Source organism: Myotis yumanensis, unplaced genomic scaffold (assembly GCF_028538775.1).
Source record: "Myotis yumanensis isolate MYYU_CA2020_CCGP unplaced genomic scaffold, mMyoYum1.0.hap1 SCAF_5, whole genome shotgun sequence".
NCBI lineage: Eukaryota > Metazoa > Chordata > Mammalia > Chiroptera > Vespertilionidae > Myotis > Myotis yumanensis.
In genome coordinates this window covers 58,008,983-58,030,900 of record NW_027223756.1, presented here as the reverse complement: position 1 = coordinate 58,030,900, position 21,918 = coordinate 58,008,983, and the positions used below count along the sequence as shown (strand labels likewise).

The window sequence follows — 21,918 nt, the reverse complement described above, 5'->3', positions numbered from 1 at the left end:
CTCAACTAAATTGAATTTTCTACGTTAGAATGCTGCTCAGGACACTCATTGAGGGGTATAGTATTGAGAAATGGGCAGCAGAGCTTAGAAACTAATGGAAAAATTGATGCTGGAAGTTCCTGATTTTTCTTTTGTTTCTAAACTAAACCACTGTTTATAAAGAATGTGTCATTGAAAGATGCAGAAACAATTAGCCACTTTTCCTTTATTTTTAGACTCAAGTAAATATTCGATAATAGTACAATTTGCAAAATACACTGAGGAAGTTCAAAAACAAGTCCATAAAGCCCTCAGAGAATGGTTAAAATGAGTAAATTGTGAAGATACAATTCATCACAGTAAAGGATCTCATGGCGAATTAATTCTGAGCTATGGCTTCAAACTCCTCCTTTAGCAGACTTATCCTTCATCTACCCGTCAGTTCACTCAACCATTCATCCAGTCATCCAACACATATTTAGTGAATAGAAACCCATTTGTATTACATGCTGTTGTAGGTGCTAGGATAAAATAGTGCCAGTGGTTCTCAACCTTCTGGCCCTTTAAATACAGTTCCTCATGTTGTGACCCAACCATAAAATTATTTTCGTTGCTACTTCATAACTGTAATGTTGTTACTGTTATGAATCGTAATGTAAATATCTGATATGCAGGATGGTCTTAGGCGACCCTGTGAAAGGGTCGTTCGACCACCAAAGGGGTCGCGACCCACAGGTTGAGAATTGCTGGCTTAGAGTGTGTAAAGAAGGTTAAGGTCAAAATAATCAAATAAACAAATGAATAAAATAAGCTAATTGAAGGTACTGATAGGTGCTGAGAATGAAATGTATATAAAGATACAAAGTTTATGGTGCAGAAGCTACTTGAGCTAAGGTGGTCAACGAAGGTCTCTAAGCATTTGAGTTGAGAACTAAAAGAAAGAGCCAAATATTCACAAAACAGAAGACATAACTCCCAGGCACAGAAAGCTTAGAACAATTAAACTTAGGCTGTCTTAGTCCATTCAAGCTGCTGTAACAAAGTACCACAGACTGCGTGGCTTATATACAACAAACATTTATTTTTCATAGCTCTGGAGGTTGGAAACCGGAGATCAGGGTGCCAGCAAGGTCAAGTTCTGGTGAGGGCTTCTTCCTAGTTGCCACTGCCTGCAACTTTTGCATCTCACAGAGTGGAGAGCAGGGAGCAGCAAGCTCTCTCATAGCTTTTATAAGGGCACTAATCCCAGGACCTCCTCTGATCCTAATCACCTCCCAAAGGCCCCACCTCACATACCATCACATTAGGGGATAAATTTCAACATAAGAATTCTTGGGAGACACAAATATTCAATCCATAACAGGTACCAAGATCAGAGAGAAGGCAGTGTAGCTGGGTCCGGAGTGGATGAAGTCAGAAAGGTGGGTAGAGCCATGCTAGCGTGAGTCTTGTACTATTAAAAGGAATCTGAATTATAATCTAAGTATAATGGAAATATATTGGCAAGTTCGTTTTTATTTATTTATTTTTAAAAATATTTTTATTGATTTCAATGAGGAAGGGAGAGGGAGAGAGAGATAGAAACATCAATGGTGAAAGAGAATCATTGATCAGCTGGCTGCCCCCTGCATGCCCCTTACTGGGGATCAAGCCAGAAACCTGGACATGTGCCCCAATTGGGAATCCAACCATGACTTCCTGGATCATAGGTCTAAGCTCAACCACTGGGCCACACCAGGCTGGCAATATATTACCAAATTTAAACACATCAATCAAAATGCTTGGCTGAGAATTACTTACAAAGGGGCAAGAATGGAGGCAGGGGGACTAGTTGGGGTGAGCCTGAAGAGGCTGAGGTGAAAGAAGACTAGATTCCTAATAAATCTCCTTCATGGTAAGGAGACTTTCCTGGTGAAAGAAAACTGAATTTATTTTAATAACGTCTCCATTTACATGTGACATTATCTGCTATAAAATTGTTTAATATGATGAGGTGAGGGGTGGAGATGAATGATGTGGGTGTAGATTGGCAATAATATATAACTCCACGATGTATTAAAAAGGCATCTTATTGTTGCTTCAAGGAACCTCTACACAGGGCTTTTAGTCCTCCCCAAAGGAGAGCCACAGTATCTAGAAAATTAATTCCCCCTCCAGTCTAGATGCAAAACTGCAGAAGCCATTTGTGAAAATGTGGCCCGCCATTCCTCAGAGGGCACGGAGCCCTTCTGCCTGCATTCTTTATTAGAGGCCATTGACCCGTTTCTACCAATTATTATGGACAATTTATAGAAACTTGCGACGATGGCCATTTATTGGCATTTTTTCTGGGGCTCAGCCACAAAGGACTTTGAAACTGGTATGGATAGTGGCTCTGCTTCCCGACTTTTTTGCTCAGAGGCGACTGGAGCGCTGGGAGGTGGCGGGCCTCAGCCATCCTGTCTTTCAGCCCATAAATCAGCATCTGAAGTGTCATGATGGCGCTGAATATACAAAATGTGTTCGCCAGCCCAACCCATTGTCGTCATTCCTAGGGGCAGAGGGGAGTGGCAAGACGCTGTCGTGTCCCCGAGCAGTAACGCGGCATAGTAAAGCGTGGTTTACACCACGTGTGCCACAGATTTCTCAGGGTCTCTCGAAGGTTTTTTCAAGTTCCACCTTCCCTCCTTTACAGTTATCCTGGCCCCAGCTGTGCACCGGCTCTTGACTCCATCTGTCCTTCCGCTGGGGACGAGTCTGTCTCCCCTGCCAAATGGAGAACACAAGTTTGGCTCCCCAAAGTGATTATAACCCCCGCCCTCCCTGCTCAGTCTGAGCCAAGCGTCTGGCCTGCGGAAGGGGCCTGACAGTCCAGGGGATGGAGAGGGAGGGCACGGAGAGGCTGTCTCCCCCACCATCGGCACTTTGCACGTAGAGCCTGGGCAGATGCCCGCCTGCGCAGCCCCCGCCCGTCTGGGGCCCCAAATCTCCGGGTCCTTTCTCCTTTGCTCCCCTCTCCTCCGTCCCTGGCCCAGCTGCTAACGCGCCCTGCAGCAGCGGGGATTCGCAGGTCGGAATTTGCCCTCGCGTGCGCCGCGTCACACGCGGGGGAGGAGACCAGAGGGGAGGCGCCCGAGGCTGAATCGGGGAGGGCGCCTGGAGGTCCTCCGCGCCCCAGGACGCGGTGGGGAGCAGCCGCTCCCCTGCAGCCCACTGCGCTGCTGCCGGAGCCGCCGCTCCCTCCTTTATTTCCTCCCTTCCTCGCTCCGGCTTGGCGCCCCCACTCGGCCTCCCTGCCCTTACTCCACCCCCTTCTCCTGCCCGACCCCTCCTCTCTCTGTGTGTGCGCGCATTAGATAATTTCATCCTTTTTGGCAAAAGAAACATGCACCTGACTTTACCAGGGGGAAACGAGCGGCCAAGCAGAAGGAACAGGAGAGGCGGGGGAAAAGGTGAGATTCCTTTAAGGAAATCCCGGGGCCGAAGAGGTGGCCGCAGCGCCAGTGGCATCCAGCGCGCCCCCTCTGCGTGAGCTGCGAGCGGAGGACCTTCTCACCAGTTGCAGATGTAATCTCGGCAACTCCTGGGTCTGTCGGTTTGCTTGACAAAGTCTTTTCTTCGTTGGCTCAGACCCTGAAGAGGCTCCTGGATTTTGCTGTCATCTCCCCACCAGCTGGCTGTTCCCCGGGAGCCTTCCCCAGGAGCTGGCGGAGCGATGAGCCCGTCTGCGCGGAGGATGGGCGAAGGGCGTCAGCGGCGCGGGGCTCCTGCCCGGAGGAGAGGGTCGCCCGGCCGGCGGCCAGGAGGCGGAGGGGGCGCCGGGGCGCAGCGCTTCCTGCTCGGGCTCTTCGTGCACGCGTGGATGTGGTTGGCCTCGGGCTCGTCTGCCCAGGTGTTCAACCTCAGCCTTTCCGTGGACGAGGGACTGCCTCCGGACACTCTAGTCGGCGACATTCGCGCCGGGCTGCCGGCTGCGCAGCAACAGGAGGTGGGCGGCTTCTTTCTGTCGGAAGATTCGGACGACTCCCCGCTGCTGGACGACTTCCACGTGCATCCGGACACGGGCATCATCCGTACGGCCAGGAGCCTGGACCGCGAGCGGCGGGACCACTACAGCTTCGTGGCCGCCACCCTACTGGGCGCCGTGGTGCAGGTGGAGATCCACGTCAACGATGTCAACGACCACTCGCCCCGCTTTCCCCGGGACTCGCTGCGGCTTGACGTCTCCGAGCTCAGCCCTCCAGGCACGGCTTTCCGCCTGCCAGGTGCCCATGACCCCGACGCGGGGCGGTTTAGCATCCAGGGCTACACTCTGGTGCAACCGCCCGACCTCTCCGAGGACCCCGCAGGACCCTTCTTCCAGTTGCGCTATGGGATCCCCGGGTCATCACCTTCGCCGCTGTCCTCGTCGCCCCTGGAGCCCCTAGACCTGGTGCTCCTGCGGCGCTTGGACCGAGAGGCGGCGGCTGCACACGAGCTGCAGATCGAGGCGTGGGATGGCGGCCGCCCTCGGCGCACGGGCCGCCTGCGCGTGGAGCTGCGCGTGCTGGATGAGAACGACAACCCCCCTGTCTTTGAGCAGGACGAGTACCGCGCCGCTGTGCGCGAGGATGCTCGGCCGGGAGCCGAGGTCTGTCGCGTGCGTGCCACGGACCGGGACCTGGGGCCCAACGGCCACGTGCGCTACCGCATCCGCTCCCGGCAGGCGCCCGGGGCGGGTGGCGGCGGCGGGCCATCGGGGGACGCCGCCTACTTCGCGGTGGACCAGCTGAGCGGCGTGGTGCGAGTGCAAAGGCCGCTGGATCGCGAGGCTCAGGCCTGGCACCAGCTGGTGGTCGAGGCCCGCGATGGAGGTGCGGAGCCCGAGGTAGCCACGGTGCGGGTGTCCATAGCTGTGCTGGACGTGAATGACAACCGGCCCGCCATCCACCTGCTGTTCCTCACCGAGGGGGGCGCAGCGCGAGTCTCTGAAGGTGCCCGGCCTGGCGACTACGTGGCTCGAGTGTCGGTGTCCGACGCGGACGGTGACCCGGAGAAGGAAGAGGAGGCGGCTGGGGGACCCGATCTGAGCCTTGGGGACAGGACCATCTCTCTGACCTTGGAGGGCGCCGAGGGGGCCTTCACGCTGAGGCCTGGCGGCTCGCCAGGGGTGTTTTTCCTTTGCGTCGAGGGACCCCTGGACAGGGAAAGCCGAGACCTGTATGACCTGCGACTGGTGGCCACAGATGCGGGGTCTCCGCCGCTGAGCACGGAGGAGACGCTGCTGCTCCGGATCGCCGACCTCAACGACCAGCCGCCCCTCTTCAGCCAGGAGCATTACCAGGCCTCAGTATCCGAGGCCGCGGCCCCTGGCACCGCGGTCCTGTGGGTGAGCGCCTCCGACGCGGACGAGGCTGGCACCGGCCACGCCAAACTGCTTTATGAGCTGGTTCACCTTCCTGAGCGCTGCAGCTCAGAGGCTCAGCGGCCCAGGGCGGAGTGTGCACCATCCTTCACCATAGACCCCGAAAGCGGCCTGATCAGCACTATCCGGAGTCTGGACCGGGAAGTCCAGGAGGCTGTAGAGCTGCGAGTGGTGGCCCAGGACCTGGGAGAGCCCCCGCTGTCTGCCACCTGCCTGGTGAGCATCACCGTGAATGATGTGAATGACAACGAGCCCATCTTCTGGAGGCAGGTGTACAACGCCACCCTGGTGGAGCACGCCCAGGTTGGACACTGCTTTCTGCAGGTGAGTGCCTCGGGCCTGTGGGTCAGAGGAGAAGGGATGGAGCGGCTGTGAGGCTGTCCAGGGAAGGAGAATTGTGATGGGGTGGTCCTACCCCAGCTTGATATCAGGGAACACGGGCTCTAGTTCCTCCTCTACAGTGAGATGCATGGGTGCTATCTGGCTACTTAACCGTTCCGCCAGGGGCTTGGACTGAGTGACTGATCTCTAGGGTCCTTTCTGTTTCACATGATACTTGGATCTTGCTTTTGCTTGTGGAACCCCCGCTTCCTGAATGCCAGATATGTTTACCCAACTGGGCAGGAACCACCCATTCTCAAACAGTAGGTGCGTGTGGCAATGTCTCATAGTTCTGAGCATCATATGGGGCATCCTAGGGAAGTAAAGTGGCCCTCACAAATTAGGTTTTATTTTATTTTATTTTTTGGTTGACCCTCACCCAAAGATCAATGCCAGCCAGGGCACAATTAGTTTTTCAAACAAATACATGCCTTTAAACGCTGAAACTGTTTTTGAGTAACCCTTTCCAGAGACTTCCCACACTTTGACCTACCTTCTTTATAAGCCTGCAAAGCCTTCCAAAGGACATCGAGTGTGGGGAGCACGGGACTTGGTTGGAAGGTCTGTAAGGAGGATTCTCCGAAAGGTCAGGGGCCTCTGAGGGCACCTTGCCGAAGGCGGCAGCCCCTACCTTGACTTTTCCAAACAAGTCCGGGTGTTTTACTAGAACCTCCATGTTTAGTCTTTAAAGATCTGACCTTATAGAAGCATATACTTTCTCAAGGAAGCTTAACCTGCTAATTGTATCTAGAGCTTAATTTTAGTTCAATCTGTTAGGACAATAAAAGCTAAAGGAGGCAGGCGAACAAGGCTACTTGGTTTCGGTAGCCAAGTAGCTCCTTAGCCCTCTCTTTCATAGAAACGTGTACTGGAGCAATCTGTTCATCCGTCGCTCAGGGTCTGTGGGTCAGTCCCGGCAATCAAGCCATTTTTAGCTGTTGTGGGCCAAGCTCCTCCAGTGATGCCTTTCAGGACCGTGAAGAGTAGTGAGGCTCACATCACCCTTTATAAGACTGGGCTCTTGTCTTGGCCATGGTTGCTCAGTGGTTAGAATGTCAGCCTGTGCCCCATAGGGTCCTGGGTTTGATTCTTGGTCAAGGGCACTTATCTGGGTTGCAGGTTTGATCCCAGCCCTCTCATCAGAGCAAGTGCAGGAGGCAACCAATCGATGTCTCTCTCACATCTCTCTCTCTCCTTTTCTTCCTTCCTCCTCCCCTCCCTTCTAGTCAATGGGAAAAATATTTTAGGGTGAGGATTAACAACAAAAAGGTGGGGCTCTCTAACCTTCTTTTTGGGGGTGTTGCCTTTTGGAGTTCTGATCCTTCCTTCACTCTTAGGATGTTGTGATATGTCCCCTTCTAGCACCACACCACTTATTGATTCCAATTTCCTATTTCTTGTCTGATGTGAAATAACAAGCCAGATTGCCAAAACTAGTTTATTTACTCCAAGAAAACTTGAGTAAATAAATAGAGCCGGAGAGGCTAACTAGTGAGCAAAGCTCTGAAGCTATAGTTTACTCTCAGGCTGGGTTGTTTTAAGACCTCAAAGGCGTATTTCCTGGTTGAGGGGAAGAAGGAGCCGCCCTTTGGCTTTTATAAGTTACTAGAGGCTCAGTGCACGAAATTCATGCGGGGGGGGGGGGGGGGGGGGTCCCTCAGCCTGGCCTGCACTCTCTCGAAATCCGGGACCTTTCGGGGGATGTCTGACTTCTGTCCTGTGGACATCCCTCTCACAATCTGGGAACCTGGCTCCTAACTGCTCGCCTGCCTGCCTGATCACCCTTAACTGCTTGCCTGCCTGCCTGATTTTGCCCCTAAAACTCAAGCTTCTTCTTTCTTTATTTTTAATATTTATATTTCTTCTTTATTTTTTATTTTAAAATTCAAGCTTCTTGAGAACATGAGGCACTTAACATTATTCCATATTCCTTACAGAGAGCTAAGCATGGTAAACACAGCAAATACTTAATATTTATAGGCTTCTATACAAACACCTTCCAACCAGGAATGTTTTAATAGGCAGTCTCCAAAAACTTGAACTGGAAAAACCTCTAAATAGAGTGCTCAGATTTCAGGCATCAGGTGCTATTAGCAGGATTTCTATACCAATTAAACTCTAATTCTGAGCTCTCAACAGTTTGGACAAACTGCCCTTCACTGTCTCCAAAGTTTCTTATTCGTCACTATCCCATTTTCCTCCACTTCAAACCAAGGTAACAAACGAAACCTTTAATTCTGATCTTCCTCGCCTCAAGGGAACAGTAAACCTCAATTCAAATAATTTCCCGCCAGAAGTCACATCCAGATACTGCCAGACTGAGGACTATAGGGCTGACTATGTACATGCGCAGTAACAGGCTCACGTTCTAGCTGCAGGCGCTCAGGCGTCCTCCACAATCCCACAATCCTCTGGTCGCACACTTCTGGTTTTTCTAGCTCCTCCTTAAGTGGTGTTTCCTTTAGTCGCCTTGCAACATCCAGGGCCTCTAGTGGGAGAGAATTTTTCTGTTCTTTGAGGTTGATAGCTGTTTACTATTTGGAATCAGTGAAGTTTCGGGAGTCCTGCCGCTGCCATGAACATGTTGGTCCCAAGCGCACTCATGAAACAACCATCCATTCAGTCCACGGCTGGTTCGCAATGAGAAAGGTACTGTGCGGAGCCCTTTTCCAATCAGATCTTCCTCTTCCTTCCCCAGCACACTCCAAACCTGCTCTGGGCCGACCACACCAACCCCCGCAGAATCTTAAGACCTTCCTATTTCTTTGACTTTTCCCCATCAAACTCTCTCCCATTGCCTAGGGACACCCCTATCGGCTCCTTGGGGGTCGGGGCCAGCCTGGGCGAGGGGCCTGGTGTTCTGGTCTCTGGTGTTCTGGTCCTTTCAGCATTCAGGTAGCTAGCTTTTTATATACATATAGATGTCTCCAATCACTTTTAGATAAGCGAGATGCTACTATATTGTAAATATGAGCTTTCATGACCGCTTCTAATTTTTTTTTAATCCTTTGGATGATAATAACCTCCATCCTTTGCTCTGGCACAACTGGCAACTCTTTGAAAAGCAATGAATGCTTGCTGCTGCTGAAATGGACAAATCCACAAGTGTCAGTGAGTGACATAATGGAACATTATTCATCACTCAAGCAGGGTCTAATATGGTGCAGGTATGCTGGTCCTTCTCCATCCAAGATAGGGCCAGGCCCGGGAGTGACTTAAATCAGGTTCACCAACGTCCCATTGTTCAGAGTTTAGCCACGTGGCCTCAGTTGTACTGCAAAGGAAGCTGAGAAATGGAGAGGAGCCCATGGATGCCAGGGTATGCTGTTGGTTTCTGCCACGGATTTCTAAAAGTAAAGTCATAATAGGTGAGAGGTTGGACTAGATTTTTTCCATCTGGAAGGCCTTAAGGACCTTGATATAAAACAGCACGACTTGGCTCCATTTGAAGGAAAATAAGCAGGGTGGGTTAATTGTGATTCATTTGACTAGCACTTGTCTTTAGAGCTATTTCTAAAACTGTGAGGTGATTCTGCCATGAGGTGTGAGTTTATCCCATTGTTACGACTCGGTTCATAGCAGATCCATTATGGTGAGCTGAACTTGGCTCAAGTGTAGGACTGCATCTCTAACTGCAAAAAACCTTTTCAAGGTCCAGGTATTGCTGTGGGTACTATTAAATTGTGCTGATGAGACATGCCAGTGATCCAGCCCCACCAGATTGCAGAAACCCTCCTGTTTATGAGGCTCTCAGGTGGCCCCTCCACAGCAGCCGTGTGAACTTTCTGTGTTCCATAAGCCCTCTCGCTGACTTTGTCCCCTAACTTCTGGGTAAGCCTCAATGGAGTGTCTTCCACATACTTTTTTTTTCTTTAAAAAAAGTTTATATTAATTATATTAGTTTGAGGTATACAATATAGTGATTCAATATTATATTTAGTAACTAGAGGCCCGATGCACGAAGATTTGTGCAAGAATGGCCTTCCTTCCCCTGGCTGCCGGCACTGCCTTCACTCTGGCCCAGAGGCCCAGAGCAGCTGGGGTGGTGGGGAAGGCCTGCATCCTGCACCACCCCTGGCCACTGGGAGTCTGCATATGCAAACTAACCCGCCATCTTTGTTGGGTTAATTTGCATACCCACTCCTGATTGGCTGGTGGGTGTTGCGAAGGTATAGTCAATTTGCATCTTTCTTTTTTATTAGTGTAGATCATCTGTCACCATGCAAACTTAACTCAGTATTATTCACTATATCTCCTTTTACCTTTTTCACCCATCCCCTATTTCTCTAGCAACCCATTCCCCTCCCTCTGGCAACCATCCTTTTGGTGTCTGTTAATATAAGTCTGTTTTTTTTTGTTTTGTTCTGTTTGTTCATTTATTTTCTTTATTCTGTTTAGATTCCACATATAAGTGGAACCAGGTGACATTTATCTTTCTCTGACTTATTTCACTTATCATAATAACCTCCAGGTCTATCCATGTCTTCAAGAACGGCAAGATTTCATTCCTTTTTATTGTTGCATGACACTCCTTTATTTACATATACCATATCTTCTTTATCCATTCATCTACTGAAGGACACTTAGGTTGCTTCCATATTTTGGCTGTTGTAAATAAGGCTGCAATGAACATAGGCTTTCTTTTTTACTCTCAATTTTTTTATATCACTTTGTAAAAACGAACTCTTTGGATCTCATAGCCTCGCCTTTCTTCCAGGGCTTTATATAATTATATTATATCAATTCTTATAACTGTACCTTCTTTCTGTTGCGCTCTGCCAGTTTTCCCCTATTGACCTTATATAAGCTAGATTCTCCTTTGTCAGAATAAAAAAAGAGAGAGAAACAATAGAATGAGAAATTTGTTTTCTAGATTCCCTGTAAGTGAATACTATGTCATCTAATAAAACACACCCTTGAGCGTTGGTACCTGAATCACCCACATGCCAGAGCAAGATTATTCTCTCATGTCCCTCACATATCACCACTGTATTCATGCACTAATTCATTTATTTAATCAAACAACAGCATTTCTTGAATAAACAGCATCCAATGGACAATATTTATTGAGTACCTATTACATGCCAGAAATTGGTCTTGGTGCTGGAGACTCAGCAGTGAGCACAGTGGGCAAGGTCTCTGCGCTAACAGAGTCTTGGTTCTTTCTCTCCTTCCTGCACTGTCAGTTCTTGTGGATGAATGGCATGTGCCCTGCCTCCACCTGCCTGTCACTTCTCACCCCCTCTTCTGACCTTCCCCCATTACTATACTAAATTCTGCCTCTTAAAAGGCACCTATGTTCTATTTCAAACCCAATGAACTTTTATTACTCATAACCTCCTCCATTCTCTCTAAAGTATGTGAGACTGTGGCTCACTTCCTCTCTCTTGAATGTGTCTTCTTCACTGTCCTTATCACACTGCACTCTTTCTGGCTCTGTCCTGCCAATTCCCCCTTTTCCTCTTGTTCTCACTCGGTGTGGTAGGGGTATCGCCAAGGGGGTCTGTCTTCCTCTCACTTCTTTCTGTACTTTCTTCTTATATATTTCCACAACTTCAACTTTTTTATTTTTCACATCTCCAGGGTCAACCTCCTTACAAACTCCAGATGAAACATTTCTCTACTTGGTATGTATCTCTACTTGGATGCTTTTTTGGCATCTTAAATCTAACATTTCCCCAGTGAAACAAACCCATTTCCCTTCTAGTATTTTTTTCTTTCTTTTATTTTCAACCTTCATTAATCAGCTCCTTTTGGAACTTTTCCTATCTTTGTGAATGTGTCCTTTCTACAGATGTGTTTATGCACTTGGTGGGTTCTGTGTGATGTATTTGCTGTTTGTTGGCGTGGTTGTGTTTGCATTGTTGAGAATTACAAGGGTAAAGAGCGAGGTCATGTCTCATGTCAATCAGCTGGATGAGAAGCAGGTCTTGAGATTCCAAACCATGGCTGTGGGAGAGATCACTTGGCTGTGCTTGTTCACTCTCATGGGCTGACTTTGAGGAGAGGTGTCTGGGCAATGGACCTTAAAAATAGAATCTACCATCTGGAAAGACAGGAGAAACTGGAAGGCTTGATTCCCACTGTGCTTTATAGGCTGAAAAGGACTAAATTATAACTTTTTTTCTGATTCATTATATCTTTGGGGGTTATTTTCTTTTTATTGATTCCCAAGCCTTCAGTAAAGTCTTTCTAAGTGTGTTCGCTTTGTCTCAGTTGTACTGTAGAGGTAAAAATGGAGAACCATGGTATGACTTAAGGGAAGAGTTATTAATTAGCTTTAGTCAAAGTGTCCAGGGCCAGCAGCCGCTCTCCTGAAGTCTGAGTGGTGATGATAGCAAAGGAGCTGAGGTTAGGAACAGAGGTGCTCCTAGTGCCAACTTCAGAAGTAAGAGACTATTAAGGAAGAAGATGTTTCCTAAAATCTTAGTGTCATCTTTGATTTCTCCTCAAATTTGACTACAGTAGATAGAGTCCAAGTCTACAGTGTTTCTGACATCTGTCACTTCCTTTATACCCATGGAGGTCACCCTGACTTTGTCCACCATCACTGTTGCATGTTGTTCCAACTGGAGCGATGGTAGGCTTATCTCAGTCTCCTTCCACTCAATGTTCTATTGGTCAGTCTGGCTCCTTTCTTAATGGTTCTTTATGGTGCTACAGTTACTGACTTGTCTTAGTAAAACAGAGGTGTTTTAGTGCCTTGTGGGATTGCAATTTAATGATATTTGAGTCACTTGTAATTTCTAGTTTCATTGCACTAGAAGATCCATTACTTTGTTGAATTATATTGAAGAGCTACATAGCAAACACAAATATCTTCTGGATTTACAACTAGTCAAGATTTTTACTGTTTCAGCTTACACATTATATATAATATATTAATTTTATTGTAAAGGTTACTTACTCAATATATTTTATCATTGGCCCTTTGGAAATTTATGGCCTGAATTGCATTGCGTATCCCATATTTTTGTCTCCATCAACTTACTACCAACATACTCTTACTGTTTAACTTACATACTAACAGACTTCCATAGTGTGCACCAGCTTTGACAGTCACATCATCATATTTCGTGTGTATGATTGTCTTCTTCTGACTGCTTAAATGGACCGGACCCCTCTGTATGTATGCACTGAGAGCACGTCAGGTTTCCACAGTAGTCATTTGTGCCTCTCCCCAGGATGTATCTAGACCAAGTGCCAACTGTTGTTTTCCCTGAATATCTGACTCTTCCTGGCTTTATACCTTAGTTCCAGCATCGCTTTGCTTTGATAAGCTGCTAGGCACTCAGGGTTCACTGTAGATTTATCACTCAGATTTCATTTTGACATCCCACCCTTCCCTCCCCCCACCCCCGCCCCCCCCAACACACAACCGCTACCCAAGACCCCTCAGCTGGATTTACTTCCTTTCCCCTTTTCCCACTTGGGCAAGGTGATCAGATAATATATTTGGATATGTAATAGGGAGGATATAACCTAGAATCTGTAGGATGTATCTCTAGCGACAGTCAATATGTAATTTACTGGTAATCTGTCTAATTCTTGGTTCTATAACTAAAGATGCCTGATATTGCATGGTAGAGTGTTCATAGCTTTAAAGATTAAAACTAGGCTGTATGCAGTTGTGAAAAATATAGACAGACTACAGGGCTAGAGTGCCTGGGTTTGAATCTCAGCTCCACTGCTTACTAGCTGTGTGATCTTGGGCACCGTGCCTCACTTCCTCACGTGGAAAATATGGATAACAGTAGTGTCAGCTTGATAAAGTTTTTGTGTGGATAGTGAATTAATACATGTATGTTTATAACAATTCATGTTATATGTTATTAAATGTTAGTAAATAAGACTTCTAGAAATGAGGAGGAAAACTATTTTGCCTGATATAGCAAAGACTGAGAGCTAATTGAAAATGACATTTTGAATAAAGATTATCTTGGACTTAAAGATGGAAAAAGGAGCAGAAAATATTAAATTGCAGATGCATATGTTTATAACAATGAAAGCAGAAATCTGTTTTACTTACTTTGGATGCTTATAACATCTCCTTTGGACTTACAGAATCCCAGCTGTCTTAGGACAGTTCAGATGACTTCTCAGTAGTGATCCTCTCCCTGCTACCTCACCCCCCCCCCCCCCGCCCCCCCAAAAAAAGTACTGTGAAGGTCTTTGAGAGCCTGGGCAATGTGATACAAGTTGTTGTGAAGGCAATGTGGTCATGAATCCTCTGGGGTGCACTTTAGGGCGCTAACCACCATACTTAGACTTGGCACCTGACCCCTCTCATGTGCGCGGGGTATGATTCTGGCCTATAGAGTGTCTTAGTGTCTTTTATTCTATTTGCCAGTTCTTGCTCTTTAGAATCTTTAATTGAGACAACATGGAAAAAGACAGCACTGGAGTCAGAAAACCTTAGTTCCAATTCTGACTCCACCATTTATTGTCTCTATTAACTTTTCTGGTCACGGTTCCTCATCCATGGACTGTGTGTTAGTAAGGGCTCTCCAGAGAAATAGAACCAATAAAATATCTGTTTATATATGTGTGTATATACACATATATATTATGGTGAGGAATTGACTGGAGTGATTTGACATATATATGTATATATATATATGAAATTTATGTTTATGACATATAAATGATATATATAAATTATTAAAATAAAATGTATATTATATTAATTTATTATAGTATAATATATTACATAAATTTATTATGTATTATAATAAATTTAGAATAAATTATCCTATCCTCCTCCTTCCTATCTAATAAAAGAGAAACATGGTAATTAGCCATACATCCGCTACCCTTCCCATTGGTTAATCAGGGCGATATGCAAATTAACTGCCAGCCAAGATGGCAGCCGGCAGCCATGCACTGAAGCAAACAGGGAGGCTTGCTTGCTCCAGTGACAGCGGACTCCAATGTTCCCTGCCTGACTTGCCGGCTTCTCAGCTGCAACTCTAAGCGACTATGTTGCAAATATAGAAGCTAAACAAAACCCCAGAAACCTGCGTTACTCAGCCAGGCTTCAGCCAGCCGGACCGCAGCATTGTATCAAATACAGAAGGTAAACAAAGGCCAGATCCCTGCTTTCAGCAGCGAGGCCTCAGAGCTAAAGCTGGCCCAGAATAAAAAAAAAAAAAGAAAAAAAGGAGCAGTCGGGAGCTTCAGTCACCTGCCAGCCTGAAAACGGCCCTCAGCCCCTCAGCCAGACTGGCCAGGCACCCCAGTGGGGACCCCCACCCTGATCCAGGACACCCTTCAGGGCAAACCAGCCGGCCCCCACCCGTGCACCAGGCCTCTATTCTATATAGTAAAAGGGTAATATGCCTCCCGGCACCGGGATCAGGGTGACAGGGAGCAGCGCCCAAACCCCCTGATCGCCCTGCGGTTCTGTGTGTGACAGGGGGCGGGGCCACAACCTCCCTATCCACCGTGCTCTGTTCGTGACAGGGTAAGGTGCCCCAACCCCCTGATCCGCCCTGCTCTGTGTGTGACAGGGGGCGGTGCCCCAACTCCCCTATCGGCCCTACTCTGTGAGTGACAGGGGGGAGCTCCTCAACCCCCTGATGGGCCCTGCTCTGTGCGTGACAGGGGGGAGCTCCTCAACCCCCTGATCGGCCCTGCTCTGTGTGTGACAGGGTACGGAGCCCCAACCCCCCTGATGGGTCCTGCTCTGTGCATGACAGGGGGCAGCGCCCCAACCCCCTGATCGGCCCTGCTCTGTGCATGACAGGGGGTGGTGCCGAAACCTCCCCATCGACCCTGCCTTGAGTGTGACAGGGGGCGGTGCCCCAACCCCCCAATCGGCTGTACCCTAAGCGTGACTAGGGGTGGCATCGCAACCTCCCAATCTGCCCTGCTCTGTGCATGACAGGGGGCAGCGCCCCAACTCCCCATCGGCCCTGCTCTGAGCCCGACCAGGGGCTGCACCTAGGGATTGGGCCTGCCCTCTGCCACCCGGGAGCAGGCCTAAGCCCGCAGGTCATTATCTCCTGAGGGGTCCCAGACTGCAAGAGGGCACAGGACGGGCTGAGTGCAAAAATTTTTGTGCACCGGGCCTCTAGTACTATATAATAAATATAATACATCATAATAAATATAATGTATAATGTACTATTTTATTTACTACATATGTATTATATTATATATTAAATATATATAATCTATTAAGAGGAATTGATTTATGTAATTATGGAGACTTAGAAATTTCAGGGATCTGCTCTGTGCAAGCTGGAGACCCAAGAAAGTCGATGGCATAATTTAGTCCAAGTCTAAAGGCCTGAGAACCAGTAGTCAGAGAGCAAGAGAAGACTGATGTCCCAGCTCATGGCAGTGAATTTATCCTTCCTCCTCCTTTTTGTTTTCTTCAGGTCTTCAGTGGATTGGATAAGGCTCACACACATTGCTGGCGTGGGGTGGGGAGTGGTCGGGGGGAGGGTGGGGAGAAGGAGGTAGCAACTGCTTTATTTATGCTGCCAATTCAAATGTTATCTCAGCCAAAAACACCTCACAGATGTACTAATGTTTAGCCAGCTACCTGGCATCCCATGGCCCAGTGACATTGACACATACAATTAACAACACATTATTATAAGGATTTGAGGTAGCCTGTACTATGTAGTGGAAAGTAGCTGGTGTAGTAAGAGGTAAGGGACTCCAGAGATGGGAAAGATTCCTTTTGCAATGGATCAGGATGGAGGTTTCCCTAGATATGAACTTTCTAGGGAAGTATATATTTACATCTTGTCATGGATGCCTTCCACTGCACTTCTTTTTCCCCCCATAAAAATGTGTAAATTTTTAGGCATAGTCACCTTTAAAAGAGAATTACTCAGATGGATTTCTGAAAGTTATGATCAGTAACATTTCCTTTCTCTGAGGATTGTAATCTGACGATAAATTAATTTTATTAACACCTACACAACAGACTTCTACTAATGAGCCCCTCGCCTTCTAAATTATAAATTAAAAGTGAGCAACTGTAGAAGTAATTTATACTTTCATGGCCCATTAGGGAAATTACGCTAGATCATTTTTACAAATACCAGGTTAATTGCTTAAAATCTACTTAACATCTTCATTTAAAAGGGATAGCTTTGTGGTGCAGGTAGATCAGGTGAACATCTTAACAAATCCAAATTTTAATTAAAAATCTGTTTAGGATTACATAGTCCAAGTGGGGATAGGATGAATTGAAATAATCATGGCATTTCTGTTCCTGTTCTGAAGTAATGGGAGGAGTTTTGAAGACTCCGGAGGAGACAGCCCTTGATGGACTTGCAGTGTTTGACTAAAGAGTTTGACCTTAATATACAGATGATGCATTATAGAACTGTTCACTTGAAACTTATAGAATCTTATTAACCAATATCATCCAATAAATTTAATAAAAACAAACAAACAAGAGTTTGGCCTTTGAGAGATATGGGAGGTTTTTGAGTAGAGGTTGACCTGTGTAAAATAAGGTTTTAGGAGGATTTGTCTTGAATTAATAGAAAGAAGTAAGTAGGGAAACCCTGTAGGAGAGTCCTAATAATACTGTTGTAATAATCTATATTTGGCGATGAGAGCCTGAACTAGGGAAATGGAAGTGAAGTGTAATAAAAAGAATGGCCTCACTCTAGTTCCTTCTTTGTCCAATGAGGACTCCAGGATGCAGTAAATTGACCCTGTTCTTCCATACCTGTACACATATTACTGAAACTGGATTAATCCAGTTATGTGTGTCCTCCTCCCCAACACTTGGACTGTGGAACATTGCTGAAGTAATTCCAAGTGACAGTAGGTTCTATTTTAAGTGTAGGGTCAGCTGGGCCCACAATACTGATGGGCGATTTTGTTGTATTCACCTTAGCATCGTTCCGGTAACTTCACTCTCCTTAAGCATCATATCTTGGTCCCTTTACTTTTTATGGGCAATCATGCCTCCCACTCAGTAGAGATTAGGTGAGACCTTGCTTGTGTTTTGCCTCTAATCATCAGACTTTTCTGTGCCATCCAACCTCTGAGGACTAGTTGATTCTCCTCTTACCAAATCAGTCATCCATTCATACCCTACATTATACCTCTACCATCTCCTCTGACAGTGCTTCTCAATGATCCCCTTTCTCCTTTATCTTTTACCCCTACCTCTACACTACCTCTCCCATTGTTGACAGTTATTACAAGTCAAGTCTGTGGGCATCTCACCCCTGTTTGCTCCATTTCCTTCCTCTGTACCCTGTAATGATTGACTTTGCTACCTGTTGGCCCATCTCTACCCAGACCTTTCCCACTTAAAGTAGGGTCTGGGAATCTGCTATTGTCCTGTTCAGTGTCTAGTATCTCTTGCTGATGGATTCAGGACCTCTTGAGCTAATGTGGTCTTCTACAGCAGTGGTCGGCAAACTGTGGCTCGCGAGCCACATGCGGCTCTTTGGCCCCTTGAGTGTGGCTCTTCCACAAAATACTACGTGCGGGCGTGCATGTACAGTGCGATTGAAACTTCGTGGACCATGCGCAGAAGTCGGTATTTTGTGGAAGAGCCACACTCAAGGGGCCAAAGAACCGCATGTGGCTCGCGAGCCGCAGTTTGCCGACCACTGTTCTACAGCATCTATTAGCGTCAGGAAGTTGTGAAGAAAATGTAGCTGCGAAAGTATAAAAAGTGACATGTGAGATGTATTATTGTCCATTTCTTAATATTATATCCTATTTTTGATGGAAGCCATTAACTAATGTCTTTCATATGAAAAGAAAGCGTTGAATTGGGTAAAATAGGATATTTTGTTGAACAGATAAAAATACCTTTGTCTTGATTATTGTTTTAATAATCTTGCTTGCTTTTACCTTTTACTCTATGGCTTTTGGGCACACTAACCCTGCCCTATGTATGCAACAGGACACTGTGTCTTTCTTTCTTAGCAATTCTGTTTTGAATTTTCTTTTATAAAACCCATGCTGTTCACTTCATTTCAGGCTTTACCCTTTTCCCAGAAAAATGCAGATCTCAGATTGCCCACTGATGAAGGGTGTGGAAGCTCTTTAGTGGAGAGGATGGAAGAGGTTTACTGGTGCTCATTATTTGCAGCTGTCCTTGTTTTGGACAGAGGAAGAGTGATCTACTGCTTCAAAGCTTGTACTATGGAGCCAGACATAACTGGGTTTAAATTTTAGCTCTGTCACTTAGTAACTTGACCTTCAACAAGCTCCCAAATCTTCGTAAGCCTCAATTTTCTCATCTGCAAAATAGGGATGATGATAGTAGGGTTTACCTTATAGGGTTATTGTGATATAAATGAGGTGATGCATATCCAGTGCCTAGAGCAGTGCCTGACACGGGTAAATGTCCAGGTAAGTTTATTATTATGTATAGCTTCAACTGAATTTAATTAAACTGAGCGAGAATGAAACTAAGTGAGGATGAGAAAAGAAATATCAATCTATTGTTTTAAAGATCTCCATGACTAGTCACTTTAAATGGGTAGAAAAATGATCCAGAACCTCAAATGACACTCTAGGAAAGCATACTGTCGTCATTGTGATGTGGAACTTCAGTCCTAAATTTAGTCTGCTCCTTATCACAGGCTGCATATTGACCCTCTGGATTTAAAGTAAAGATTAGAGTAGTCTGTGCTCTGATATTTCTCAAAGGTTTTTCTGTGGCCATACTTGCCAGTTCCAGAGTTTCCATTACCCTGGATGCTTCTCTGGCCTCCCAAGGTCAAGGGTACTACCCGCATTTGTCTTACTGTCCTTGATTCCTAACATGTAAGATATCCCAAGAGAAGGAGAAAAACATTGACTTCACAGTGGTTTGCAAACTGCGGCTCGCGAGCCACATGCGGCTCTTTGGCCCCTTGAGTGTGGCTCTTCCACAAAATACTACGTGCGGGCGTGCATGTACAGTGAGATTGAAACTTCGTGGCCCATGCGCAGAAGTTGGTATTTTGTGGAAGAGCCAATATTTTGTGGAAGAGCCACACTCAAGGGGCCAAAGAGCCGCATGTAGCTCAAAAGCTGCAGTTTGCCGACCACTGTCCTAAGACATTACTGACTTGTACCTTCTTTTTTTTAAAAAATATTTTATTGATTTTTTTACAGAGAGGAAGGGAGAGGGTTAGAGACTTAGAAACATAGATGAGAGAGAAACATCGATCAGCTGCCTCCTGCATACCCCCTACTGGGGATGTGACTGCAGCCAAGGTACATGCCCTTGATTCGAATCAAACCTGGGACCTTTCAGTCTGCAGGCTGACACTCTATCCACTGGGCCAAACTGGTTAGGGCAGTACCTTATTTTTTTTATTTATTTTTTATTGATTATTCTGAGACCTTATTCTCATTCAGTAGTAGAAGTGAAGCAAAGAGAAGAAAGAGATGCTTTGAATTTTCCTTTAATTAAAGAGGAGCATTATCATTCATGGTGTCCTTTAAGATATGTTTATCGATACACACCACTTTGAACATGGACTTATTATAAAATAAAGTCATTGAGTCATTTGAATAATTTAATATTTTGCAGGTACCTTATTAACAGAAATAGGGCATCAATTACAATTTATTTAGATACCTCCTTTGACAAAACAAAACATTACTGAGAAGCTCTTTGCATATGAAAAAGGAACTGTATAGTTAACATATTATTTTAATATTAATATTAATTTTTTTCAGTTGTATTTTTTGTACGTTGTGTGTGCACTTGATAAATTGAGATCCCTCATGTAATCAAGTAAATTATTCATTTATGTTCACTTTATAGAAATTAGAACCAATGTTTTCTATTCTAAATTATGGTAGTAATATTTAATTGCTGAATTGGTTTTGATGATCTTGTTGGTTTAGTTTATATAAAATCCTCAGACAAGAAAATAGCGTCAACTTGATGCTTTGGTGGGAATGTAATGTGGCAAAAATCAAGAAAGACTTTGTAGCTGTGTTCAAAGGATAGCAAAGAGAAAAGAAAAGAAAAAACCCTCAAAACAATTTCTCATCAGTTTGATAACTGACTGTTAATCCAAAAAATATTTCAATACAGGAGATGATCCTTTACCTTTTAAACCTCTTCTGTTCAGGTTATTTAGAAAGTTCTTTTGTTTTTCCTTGTGTAGAAATAGCCATTGTTATGGATATGGTTTCAGGAGATTAAATCTTATTTCTAGCCCTGCCTTAAATAGACTTAAATACTTTTTGATTTTTAACAGTTGTCTAATCAGAAACTTCTCGTGTTGTATACTTCTCTTCCTTCCTACATTTGGAAACACAGAGGAAGTTATTGTTTACATAGAAATTGACTTGTCTAGTTCTTAAGAATGCCTATTACAAAAGGACCAAGTTGTGAGGTAGAAAGCAATCTAAGCTTATGCACTGTTTACTTTCTTTTGAAGTACAGATTATTTAAAGTACCAAACTGTTAAAAATAATACAAAGGCTGTTCTGTTACATTATGCATAAACAAGAACATAATATTTCAGTGCTGGCAGTTGCTTTAGCCTGGACTCATCTTACAAGAATTTTTATGTGTTTTTTTCCTTGTGTAGAATCTAATTGTCATGCTTATGTCTATTCCACTTCCATTGCCTCTGTCAGCATCCAGCATAAAGAAGAGAGATGAGCCCGGCCAGCATGGCTCAGTGGTTGAGTGTCAATCTATGAACCAGGAGGTCACGGTTTGACATCCCAGTCAGGGCACATGCCCAGGTTGCAAGCTTGATTCTCAGTAAGAGGCATGCAGGAAGCAGCCAATCAATGATTCTCTTTCATCATTGATGTCTCGCTCTCTCTCTCTCTCTCCCTCCCTCTCTGAAATCAATAATATATATTGAGAGAGAGAGAGAGAGAGAGAGAGAGAGAGAGAGAGAAATGATAGGAAGGGCAATTTACTGTGTAGATGAATGATGTTTATAAGTTAATTAATGTATTCTAGGTAATTTTCTTACTTGAATTAAAAATATAGATTCTTATATATTGCAGCATACTTCTAATACCACAAAATCAATTTAATAAGTACATCTTGACTTTTTATTTTATTTTATACAATAACTTCCCTTTTATTCCCTCCCCTTTATGTTGTTTTTTTTTTTTTTTCTGGAAATACACAGACATTTTTAATGGAAGCAAAATGGGGCAACGGCGTCACAGCCAACAGGGATTGAGCTCAGGCTAGGCAGGGCCGGTGCTGTGCC

The 21,918-nt window shown here is 45.5% G+C and overlaps 1 protein-coding gene across 1 annotated transcript in view; it reads left to right on the top strand.

The window, feature by feature from the left end:
• The first annotated feature begins 3,609 nt into the window (after positions 1–3,609).
• The window catches only part of DCHS2 (dachsous cadherin-related 2), a 189,963-nt gene continuing 171,654 nt past the window's right edge, over positions 3,610–21,918 (top strand). The window contains 1 exon segment of the mRNA XM_070415351.1: positions 3,610–5,686. Coding sequence (XP_070271452.1) covers positions 3,674–5,686 — 2,013 coding nt within the window. The 5' untranslated portion in view covers positions 3,610–3,673.